At 41.1% G+C, this 12,252-nt stretch overlaps 1 protein-coding gene across 4 annotated transcripts in view; it reads right to left on the reverse strand.

The window, feature by feature from the left end:
• Window positions 1-31: 31 nt before the first annotated feature.
• Window positions 32-12,252, reverse strand: part of LOC107730326 (microtubule-associated serine/threonine-protein kinase 4-like) — a 131,594-nt gene continuing 119,373 nt past the window's right edge. For all 4 annotated transcript variants that reach the window (XM_016541123.1, XM_016541127.1, XM_016541126.1 and 1 more), the window contains 11 exons: window positions 11,862-11,963; window positions 10,527-10,652; window positions 9,924-10,036; window positions 8,784-8,905; window positions 7,922-8,139; window positions 6,517-6,714; window positions 6,091-6,317; window positions 5,768-5,890; window positions 5,518-5,654; window positions 4,663-4,847; window positions 32-4,431 (listed from right to left, as the gene is read on the reverse strand). In XM_016541123.1, the coding sequence (XP_016396609.1) occupies window positions 458-4,431; window positions 4,663-4,847; window positions 5,518-5,654; window positions 5,768-5,890; window positions 6,091-6,317; window positions 6,517-6,714; window positions 7,922-8,139; window positions 8,784-8,905; window positions 9,924-10,036; window positions 10,527-10,652; window positions 11,862-11,963 (5,525 nt within the window). In that variant the 3' untranslated portion in view covers window positions 32-457. The remainder of the gene's footprint in view (window positions 4,432-4,662; window positions 4,848-5,517; window positions 5,655-5,767; window positions 5,891-6,090; window positions 6,318-6,516; window positions 6,715-7,921; window positions 8,140-8,783; window positions 8,906-9,923; window positions 10,037-10,526; window positions 10,653-11,861; window positions 11,964-12,252) is intronic.

Below are 12,252 nucleotides of genomic sequence, written 5' to 3' on the forward strand. Positions count from 1 at the left end.
CCAGTATAATACATAATAACACTAGTCTGAATTTAAGGTGCTTTTTGTTTGGTACAATTACACTCCACCAGGATTGGCACAGTTCATTAAATCCTTAAAAAAGGCATCTACACTCCGTCTCCCCAGTTATTGCACACGCCACTCGTTACATCACACCGCAACACAATACAATGACTAATTTTGGCGCTTTTGCGAGATCTAAAACAAGACCACAAATCAGCAGCAAAACAAGTCAACATTCAGCCTACACTTTTTTAGACATAATATTAACAAAGCATTACAGATCACAACACAAACAAACAAATTCATCTCTGGTTTCTTATGAAAACCCAAAGTAACAGCTTCACCGGTCCTCAGATAGGAAGGCTTCATGATATTACATATAGACAAAAAAGAATGTTTACATCCTCATAGTCTTTTTAAAATTCAATACGCTTGGCAACTACAATACAATACATCACTTTTTACAAGTTGAACCACGTGGCGTATCCTTTGTTTGTTTAGAACGGACTGAATCTTTTTCAATAGTAGTACTATCCTTTGCCAAAGGCATGCCTCTTGATGGGTCTTTGCGGTTAGTTTTGGGAGCTGATGATGTATCTTGAGTATCCTTTCTCTTCTTTTCCACTTGCTCTTTTCGGTTGGATGAAATCTGTTTGTCAGTCACCTTTGACTCACTTGAGGCATGTTTAGGGTCAGGACTGGAATCAGTACTAGTAGTTGTCCCTTTGGTGCTGGAGCCCTTGAAAGACTCTGATCTTGGAACGTCAATTCTGGACTTCACTTGTTCCTCTGAGGAAGGTCCGAGTATTTCAACTACAGCAGCGCTGCCCTTACCAGGAGGAAGCCCACTAGACACATGGATTTTAACAGCTGGTACAGGCAACACCGGCACGGAGTCACCTCGAGAACCAGTGTGGGTCTCTTTGTGAGGCTGAGATTTGGGCGTAGACAGAACTGACTCTCTTAGCTCCTTTGGTTTTACTATGTTGTCTTTGACAATGGGCTGTAGCTGTGCTATGTTTTCCTGCTTTCTCTTATTTTCAACTGCCTTCCCAATAGACTGCATAACAAGTGGCGAGTCTACTCGTGGCTTGTTTTTCAAACTCAAAGGGGTTTGTTTTAATACAGCACTATAAGACTTTTGCGTCTGTTTTATTGCAGTCTGTGCTGGACTTGTCTCTGTAATGGACATGTCCATAACTTGCTTATTGGCCTTCTCAGTGTCTACATCAAGAACACTCTTGAATTTCTGCTTTTCTTCTGTTTTAATTGCAGACTGCACATGCACAGTGTCTTTTGTTGAAGTGTCACAACTTCTAGTCTTTGGTGGGCTTGCACCCGTGTCCTTTGATGTGTTTACTTGGCTTCTGAAGATGGCTTCCCGCTTTTCACAGTTATTTGAAACTTCAGCTTTGACTGAAGGGTTAGGGTTAGAGGCACAGGTAATCTTTTCACTCACACTGCACCTGAAGTCCTTTTTAGAGGCCATTTTATCTCTCGAGTCCATTTTGACTCCACATGCTGGCAGGTTTTTAGTATCCTTCGCCATTAAACTGGATTGGCTACTTGCCTCCTCTGGATTTACTTTGTCTGCATGTTGATTTTTGTTTAAGCCCTGTTGAGACTGATGGGTTTGCACACTGAATTCTCTTCTACCACTTGATGCACAGGAATTTTGTGTTCGGTCTGAGATTTGTTTGGAGAGTTGAACTGAAATACTTGCTGTCTGTCCATTTTCCAAGTCAACAGAGCTTGAAATTTTGGAACAAGTCTGATCAGACTGTGGAGGTTGGATGCTGGTTGTTTTTACTTCAGCCAACCCAGAAAGTTGTGGGGTGGTGCTTGCACAGGCATGGGATTTTGAATCAGTAGCAGGCATGTCCTTCAACGGGGCAGCAATGGCAGATGACGTGGTTTTTCTTTGAAGGTTAGAATTGGGAGACAATGAGCTTTTAATAATAGGGGTCTCAGGTGCATCTGCTGGTGCTGAGACAGAAGACACAATGGATGTTGTGACTGAGGAAGCTAAAGATAGACTCTGTGGGATGGGTGCTGATTCTTTGACAGATATCTCTGGTTTAGCCTGCCCTGAGTCAGCTGAGGTTGGCTTACCATCAGCTCTGTCTCCCAGTGCAGACTCTACATTTTTGTCTAAACTTTTTACTCTGCTAGATGTTTTGCTTTCCTTCAAATCTTGAAGATGCTCTGGATTGATGTCAAGAAAGTCTTTGGCGCTACCAGCCCTATCCTTTCTATCTATCAGAGTCTTGGTTGCAGCCACAGTTGGGCTTGATGTTGCACCTGCATTGCCCATAACATCTTCTGATGAACAGATCTGCTTTATCACTGCAGTGGTCTTTGTATCGCCTGGTTTGTCTTTATTTATGCTATCCTTCTCAGTAGACATTGCTGAACTGCGTGAACTAGTTGGTGTCTCACTCAGCCTACTAATATTTTTGCCAGAATTTGCTTCTGGGTTTTGCTGGACAGAGTTGAGTTGAGCAATAACAGCAGAAGACACTCGGAATTCGTCAGGTTGATTTTTTTTACTAAGGACCGGTTGTGTCTGCTGAGTTTCATTTTGCTTTGAAGATGTATCCTCTATATTTTCCATGTCGTCTTCCTGGTCTTCATTGCTGACTTCCCTGATGGAAGGCGTTTTCCCACATGCAAAGTGAGCACTGTGTCGTGCAGCTCTCATCTCCTGAGTTGTCTTTAGCCTAGTCTCCGATTTCACACTTGTGTCTATGGACTCCACTTTGGTGGCTGTAAACTGAAACTTCATTCCATCATTAAATTTATTTCTATCATGCAAGGCCTCATTGCAAGCAGGACTTATTGTAGAGTCCTTATTGGAAATGGACTCTTCTTTTGTAATGGTTTTACTGCTCAAATACACATTGTCCTTATGGTTAAGTGTCCCAGACGTCCCTGCATGTTGACTTTTCTGTTTCTCTGTGGTTTTCTGTTTTCCACATAGATCTTCTGCCAACATAGTACTTTGACCATGGCTGTCTGCCATTTTGGAAAGACATGTGTCAGTCTTGGATACCCGAGGCCCAGAAAGCAGACCAATGTCCAGGGTGCCCTCTAGTGGCTTTAAAGAGGACACAAGCCTTCCCTCCAATTTGTACTCGGAGGAGGTCTTCCTGATAGGACCATCAGAAGCAATCATCTGAAGTTTTTCTACTGCGCTCTCTCCTCTCCCACTAAAAAGCTTAGGGGCCAAAGTTTCAGAAGTGCCATGGATGTTGCACATGCCCCCTTTAACATGTTCTAAAGCTAACGCAGAATCCAGCTGAAGACTTTTGGACCTTGTGGTGTTGAAATGAATGCTTTCATGAACACCAGAGGATATTCGACACAAGGATTCCTCCCTATCCTCAAAGGACTGTCTCTTTCTGGCAAACTCCATGTTGCAGGCTTTGAAATCTATTCTCTCTGGTTTACTTTCCTTCATTGACCGAGACATTTGTCGCTCTGATTGACAAGAAGGCGACCTCACATTCTCACTTAAAAGTGATACACATTCCCCACTGGTGACAGACTCAGCTATGCTCTCACAGACTCTTGGGTTTAGTTTTTTGTAGAGGACATCCTTCAAAGTAGCATTTGTTGACTTGTCCAGGGATCCAGATTCAGAACCCTGAGGTCTCACACTGGGACGTGTAAGGACACTCCACTCCTTATCTTCAGCAGCAGCACCTTCCACATCTTGCATGGTGTCTTGTTTTTGCATAGACTCTCGTCTCTCAGCCCAGTCCTGCCTCTTCACCACCACTTTAGCCTTCAGCTTCTCCCTATCTATCTCCTCTACTGACTCCTGTCGACCAACTTTGCGAGAGACAGGCCGCTTCAGGCAGCCCTGCTCAGCAGGCCTCACCCGAGTAATAGTGGGTGGCTCACAAGAAGTGCTCTCCTCTATGCATGGTGGGATATGCTCCCCTATAGATGAGGCCTCCCCTTGAGACTCTTCTTGGGTGACCTCCAAACTGTGCTTTCGGGTGCATAAATGTTTTTTGTCACCAGCGTAAGACGGGGAAAGCTTCTCCTCGGATTGAACTCTCTTCAAGAGCGGGGACCGAGGAGGCTCTGCGCTTTTAGGTCGCACCATATGGCGTACAATAGTGGGGGGTGAGTGCATTTTGGCAGGGAAGGCCTGAGAAGTTTTGGCGTTTCCCACAGTGTGAGTCAGCAAGGGAGATGGGGGCCGCTGAGGAGAAGTCGGCTGAGGCTGAGGGGTCGGGGAGGGTGTGCGAGCCAAAGGTGAGAGGGGAATACTCCCTGCTGATTTACGTCGACCCTGACGTAACCGTCCAGGTAGTTTGGGACCCAGGCCATGCAGAGTGCTGGGTCGGATGTGGCCAGAGCCTGCTGGTGAGTTAGGTGCGCTGGAACTGGGGGAGCTACTCTGTGATGAATTGCCACCTGGAAGAAAGAGTGGAAAGTTAAAACGTTAAGATAAGTGCCATTTTTTTCTAATTACTTTCATACAGATATCATAATTCCTTATTGAACTGAAAAGGAAGTGCACAGAGCACTAAAACAGCATATATTTACACCCTAAGACACATGACAGGCAACATTATTAATATATATATATATATATATATATATTATTTTTTATCAGGACCGATGTCTGGGTAATGTAACACACACCTGACTGGTTGAAGTCAGGTGTTGGGCGAAAGGCAGCTGTGGGGGAGCGTGGCGAGAGGCTATGTGTGGGAGATCCAGGTAGACTCTCTCCTGAAGACAGTGAGCGGTTTAGCGAGGAGAAACTACGGCTGGTGTGTAAAAGTGGAGAGGGTTGCATGGCAAAACGTTTGAACACTGAACGCCGCCTGGAGAGGAAAAAAAGCTTGAACTGAAAAAACACATTGGAATATTCAAAAAGACATACCATACTACTCATATTACTTTTGCAGTGTACAATATGCATACATTTGCAAAAAGTTTAAAATACATATTAAATATATAAAGCAAAATGCATGGAATACTATCTCATAACGCAATGCGCTCAGCAATTTCAAAAGTGATTCTCAGTTTTATTTCTTCTTGATTTATTATTTCATCAGATGCCCAAAGTGTAAGATATTTTTACAAAACTAACAATGAAGGATTAAAGTGGAAAAAATAACTAAAATAACTCTACTTGCTGAATTAAGCTGGTCAATAATAAGGTCATATGACAACATATTTTTTTAAGATAAACATCTGATAAAAATGTGAAATGATTATACATACATACTGCCTACTGTTTCAAAAAATACTTTCAAATAGTAGGCAATATACAGTATACACTACACAGCATGCAGCAGAAAGTACACTAATTTACCTTTCTGAACACAGTGTGCATTAAAAAAAAACAATGCAGCAACAGCTACATCTAGTGGCACTGGGGGGGATCTTGCTACTGAGGCGTAGGTAGTTTATCCAAATGTATGTGGTTATGTAAATAAACATTTGTAAAACCTGAAATAAACAAGAATAATGATATTCTAGTTTTCTTACCTTTCTTGAGTTTTCTCTTTCTTTGGCTTCTTCGTTCTTCTCACCATTTTGCTTCTGTAACTATTTCTTCTAGCTGGACCAGTTTTGATAGAAGTGTTTTCAAAAGGGGTTGTGGATATCGTGACTTTACTTCCACTCTGCAAATAAAAAACATGTAAGTGTCACTTACAGACGTATTGTAACACAAAATTAAATGGAAAACAAGCAGTGAAAATAGTGTTGTGGTTGTAACATTGGTTGGTTTTTGCACCTTTAGCAATAGTTCCACCACCTCAGTGTGAAGCAGCCCATGAACGGTTTCTCCATTCACATGAGTGATCAGGTCTCCAGCCTTAAGACCAGCCTTGTGAGCAGGGCCACCATCCTCTACATTCTATTCCCAAACAATACAATATACACATAGTAAATCATACATAGTTTGAAAGCTTTAATCAATATCTTAACTATCTGTGATGCAGTAAACAGAGCTATACAAAAATATGTGGCTAGTTCTTTCTAAGTGAGAAGTGAGAATACATTTTATCAACTGTTTGGGTTCTATAGTGGCGTGCAGGAAAGGCCTTCCACACTTACCCAGACCATGTGATAAACTGTATAAACATCACTGTCACATGCGTAGACCCGGATCGCTCGCAGAGTGAAGCCAAACTTCTTCCCTGAGCTATGGATGATGATTGGCTGACGACAGATGACACCACTGAGGGAGGAGTCTCTGCTGGGGGAGGAGTCTCTAGAGGATGGGTCTGATGACAGCGAGTATGGAGAAATGGGGCTTGCTAATGGTGACACACCAAAAACATCTGGGGGGGAACAAAGGAGAGAGGTCAAATCCTATATTAATAAATCAGCTGACTGGCGCTGTGCAACAGCAGGTAACCACCTTTCAAAAAAAAAAAAAAAAAACCCTAACATGGACAATAACAAACACTTGGTCACGCATGTAAAGATATTCCAACATATTCCAACATATTCTTTCATATACACCTACTGTACACTCACCTCCAGGAATCATTAGTGACAGGGCGCTGGTGGACACTGATTTTGGGACTTTGCTGACTGCACACTGTTTTTCTGTGGCCTCAGGTTTGGGAGAAGTCAGGAAGCAGGCTGTATCAGAGGACGGCTTACAGGAGCTGTCTAGACTGTCCACTCTATCTACCTGTGAGGGCGCCTGATCCAGGTGCTCAGAGAAACTGCCTACTCAAAAAAAGAAGAGAGAGAGAGAGAAATCTAGTTATAACAGTTTTGCAGTGCATATATTTCCCTTTAAATAATTTGTATTACTTATTATTTTTTATTATTTCCCTTTTAATAAATTTTTTATGTTCCTCTGACCTAATCAAAGCCCATTAGATATTATTGCTATCTGTTTGATAACAATCAAATCCCATTTTTTTTCAGTTAAAGGGTTAGTTCACCCCAAAATGAAAATTCTGTCATTAATTACTCACCCTCATGTCGTTCCAAACCCGTAAGACCTTCGTTCATCTTCGGAACACGAATTAAGATATTTTTGATGAAATGTGAGAGCTCTCAGACCCTGCATAGACAGCAACGCAACTGTAATGTTCCCAGGTCCAGAAACGTAGTAAGGACATCGGTAAAACAGTCCATGTGACATCAGTGGCTCAACGTCAGTTTTGCGAAGCTACGTGAATACTTTTTGAGCGCAAAGAAAACAAAAATAACATAATTTAACAATTCTTCTCCCCCGAGTTACGTCTTCCGTCATTTTGGAGAGTACCCAAGAGCGTAATCGACGTAATCAGTGTTGTTTACATTCGGGGGAGAAAGCGCGCGCATGAACGTAATCTGCATAATCAGCGTTGTTTTTGCTTAGGGTATGCGTTGTGATGCGGTACTCTCTAAAATGGCGGAAGACATAACTCGGGTGAGAAGAATTGTTGAATAAATTATGTTATTTTTGTTTATGTTATTGCTACGTTTATGGACCTGGGAACATTACAGTTGCGTTGTTGTCTATGCAGGGTCTGAGAGCTCTCACATTTCATCAAAAATATCTTAATTTGTGTTCCAAAGATGAACGAAGGTCTTACGGGTTTGGAACGACATGAGGGTGAGTAATTAATGACAGAATTTTCATTTTGGGGTGAACTATCCCTTTAAATTGGGGGTCAATTTTACCTCAGCAAAAACTCAATGTACAAAAAGAAAAAAAAAATCAACATAAAATACAGTAAATACACTGCAGGACTCCACTGCCTATAGTACAGCATGTACACCAATGGCATGTGAAAATTAATCGCATTTAATAATGTTTAATACATGGAGTCTCCTGAGACCTCAAACATAAGTAAACATTGATTGATTGATTGATTGATTGATTGATTGTGGAGGAAGTTTGATCAATGTACATTCCCAACTGCTTTAAATCACCCTTTACCTGAGAGGGTGGAGTTACTGATGGTGCTACAAGGAGTGGTGGGATCAGGCTCATCTTGAGGCAACTCCACAATACTAAAGGTCACTTTACTGGGGTCTTCCAGAGCCAGGGAGCCCTCCCCGTCCTCCACTTCTGCAGAGATGGCAAACTTAGGAAGAAGACCGGAACATCTGCTCAAGCTGATGCTCTCAGTGTCAGATGAATGAGAGAGAGAGGGGCTGGAGAAGAGAAACAAGGAAAAATGAAATGATCCACCTGAAAAAGTCAGGTTCTACATATTTAAGGTGGTTTTAGGAACATGGAAGCTGGTTTGTTGGTGGTCCAAATAGGTGTACCAGCTCTAACCAGCTTTATTAAGGGTGGACTATAAGGTTGAACGTGACCCCGCTAGCTGGCAGTCCAATCTGATCAACCATAAGGACCAACTTGGTCCAGCTAATGACCATAAATGACCAACCTAGACAATGCAAAATCTACTATCAGAAGCTGAATTTTCCAGTTCTGTCAGGACCACTATCATCAAAGATGATTGACAATTAGCATACAGTTTGGATTGGCGGTATGGTTCTGTTCTGGGCAAGAACTCCCTGCGCATCCATTCAGCCTAGCATGGATGAGAGCAGGGAGAGCAGCAATAACCCCCCAGGTTAAACAGAACAGAACCAACAATTTAAATCTGATTTTGTGTTTATGATATGTTATAATTCATTAACAAAATCAATATTTTCAAAACAAACAGTGTGGCAAGAAGCATGTAAGTATAGAGATGCATTTATTTTATGATGAGGTCTTCATTTTTTATTGTTTCACCTTCATTTTGGATCTAAGCTATTTTTATGGAACGGGTGTGTGAGTAACATACATCTCAGTAAAGTCTGGAGTCCAGCTCAGTGAGTCAACAGTGAGAGGACTGTCTGTTGTCTTCTCTGGCTGTTCTCCTTTCTCTTCCAGCTGTCCTCGAGACAGATCCAGACTACTGTAAACCTACACACACAACACACACAAACAAACAAACATCATATATATGCATCAATAAACTCCATTAGATCTTGAAGAAAACACAGGCATATGCCACGGCATACAACCATGAGAATGAGACAATGAATCCTCAAGCGAGGAAATGTATCTTGAAATGCTTCTGTTGGTCACTGTTAGGTTGCTCCTAGGGTGTTCTGGATGATTGCTAGGTGGTTGCTTACGGTCCCAAGCCAAATTGGTGGCAAATTCGTAAGAATTTGTACAATCTCATTCTTATGTTTTTAAATGATCTGCTCACACCCCACTGATGTTTAGGTTGTTTAGGTTTGGGTGGGGTAAGAGATGCAGCTTTATGCTTACTTTTTTTATTCAAAATATGTTTTTGTACGAATTAGGTACAATTTTATGAATTATTGTATGAATTTAGTATAAAACATACAATTCGTAAAATGGCAATCACCACCAAAAATACCGTAACACCATTGAAGATGCCTGAAAATTTCAATCCGTCTAATACAGTGGTTCTTAACCAGGGGGCCGAGACCCATTAGGGGGCCTCAGCAAACTTCCAAGGGGGCTGCTGAATGACATTTTATGTTGATATTAATATTCTTTTTAATAAATTTAAATAATTAGAATGCTAAAGAATTCAAAGAATCAATAAATCATATTCCCCTTCCAATAGCAATTGTTTCTGTCCTAGTTTGTTTATTCAAAAAAAAAAACAAACAAGCAGCAATCCCATAATTATAGCAGATATTTATAAAATGCAGCCTTCACCAGATTCCTTCACTGCAAGCATGATAGTTTCTGGAAGCAACTGATACTGCAGTGCACCAAAGAACAAGGATGTGCACGAGTAATTGTTGTTTGTGATATTGTTCCCTGACCCACAATAGTATATCCCTCCAACAAAATGTTTTTAACATCTTTATTTAAACATACACTAGTCAGATTCTCATCTGAGTCATTCTGCACTGCATGAATTAAACAGTGTGAGAGGAAAAAGAGAGACACAACTCACTTTGGAGAATCGGTGTGAAGATGAGGAAAACTGCCGCAGTTCCACATTGAAATCTTCGTCATTGGTATCCTCCTCCTCCTCAGTTTCCAAGTGATGGTATTTATCAGATCGTGCTGCGATTAAAGAAGAAAATGTGTCTCATCGTGCGGTGATGCCAGTTGTAAAGACGCTCTCATGTCAGTTATTTTAAGACCCCATTATTCTAAGAAATGTTAATAGGACAGTTCACTCAAAAATAAACATTCTGTCATCTTGCTTGGTCATCATACAATACACAGAAGGAGAAAAAACACCTGTTATACATGTTATTACTGCATGTATATATAACATGTAAAACATTTTTACAATGAAGAGTCCAAAGCACTGAGGGGGGAAAAAAAGACTAAGCTAGTGCAAACTGTTGACATTTCTCCAAACAAATGACAAAGATTCATATCATCAACCAACTATGCTATACTAATATATGACTAATCTATCAGTCTGCGAACATCTGATCATGCTCCCTTAAGACATAAAAACATACATGGGCACTGGCTCTCAGCCCTGCACTGCTTGCATGGACCGACCGTGAAGGACAATGACTTCCCTCCTGCTGTCACTCACTGTCAAAGTAGCTGGTGTCATCCTCAGACTCCAGCTGGGGGATGAACTCTGCCTTCTGCCTCAGCAGGCTGTTCCAGTCTAGACTGTGAAAGAACTGATGGTGCTTGACCTCATACGCCCCTCCTGCTTAAGGATACACATTCAAATACACATCAAATTTCAGAAACACTTGTCCACCTTACTGTGTTCTAAACAGGTGCAATGTGATGCATTTCACAGTATTTTCACTTTCAGTGATGCCAAAAACTTGTTGCTGAAATCTCGTCACCAGAATTTTTTTTGTGCAAATGTAGTCTTGGCAAAGTGGCGATGTTAGACTTTTTAGGTGCTAAGCAAAAATGCAAATACAATTAATGTACTTGGAGGCTAAGGGCCAGATTTACTAAACAGGGAAAATTAGTGTGAGAGCGCAATTCCAAAAAAGCGCTAATGGGAGTGGAAATTTCTGCAGGTGATTTACTGACAATGTGCAAATTAAAGAACACAGACACAGCCAGATAATTTTCATAATGACCAGCACAATCTACCAAGAGCAGTACAAATTAGCATCTGCTTTAAGACATGCTTTTTTGGAGCGTTAAATTATGGTGTAAATACCAGTAATTTGACGAGCACAAACATGCGTGATTCATTTTAATTCTCTCCTCCCATACATTTTGAGTCTGAAAGGGAAACTCCTACAAACGCATATTCAATAAGGTCAGGTGCAAAAATAACCGTGTCCACGCCTTTTCAGCGCTAATTCTTCACCGCGCGTCTTTAGTAAATCCTGACAGTACTATTTTAACGCCAAAAGACGGTTTGCGATGGCGCACGCTGTTAGTAAATCTGGCCCTACATGTGAATTTGCTGTCTGACTCTACTAAAAAGGGGGGAAAAGTGCTGCACTTTGCCTTTTTATATGGGTGGGTGCACATAAGTGACATTAAAGAGAAAGATTATGCAGTGCAAGTTCCTGTGAGTGAACTATGAGTGAGACCGAATGTCTGTTTTAATGTCTGTTTAAATGGAGAACTGGACATTTCTGATGAAAATGCCCTTCTTTGATTTTAGTGGCTGTGTGAGAGTGTATATATTATGATTTATAATAAATACATATTTATTAATAGATTTCTCTATAATATTTATTTATTATTATTTTTTTCCCAGCCATGGAATAATATTTATTTAATGTATGTATGCATGTTTTACATTGCATTTCATCCACACAACCATGCATTACTTTGCAAATCGTAAAATACCTTCCTGGACAACTAGACATTTAACTTGCCAAAAGCCATTTTTACTCACTTTTGGAGCTTGGCAAGTATTACTGCAAACATTTTGGACCCTTACCAGTGCCGAGGCGCTCCAGAGGGTTCTGTCTGAGCAGTAGGGTGATCAGCTCCTGAGCATCAGCTGGTGGCGCATCCTCTCCCTCCGGCCAGTTTATTTCATCTAAGACAAGAAGCAGCAAACAGTTTCATCCTCATTAGCTAAATGGAACAAAACCAATGTCTTTTCCAAAATTCATTACTTTTCATTCAACATGAAAGCTGCTCTCTGGTTTTGTTGGCCCTTTATTTTAACACAGAGCCGTTCAGTCATGCACAGCACCAGACTAATGAATACAGAGAATATTTTTACATATGAATCAACCGTGATTATTAAAACGCACCAAAATGTCTACTACACATAAACAAGGCATCTTAATATTCCACTTTCACATGCATCAATTGTAGCAACG

This window comes from Sinocyclocheilus rhinocerous, unplaced genomic scaffold, assembly GCF_001515625.1.
Source record: "Sinocyclocheilus rhinocerous isolate Xijiao unplaced genomic scaffold, SAMN03320098_v1.1 scaffold127, whole genome shotgun sequence".
Taxonomy (NCBI): domain Eukaryota; kingdom Metazoa; phylum Chordata; class Actinopteri; order Cypriniformes; family Cyprinidae; genus Sinocyclocheilus; species Sinocyclocheilus rhinocerous.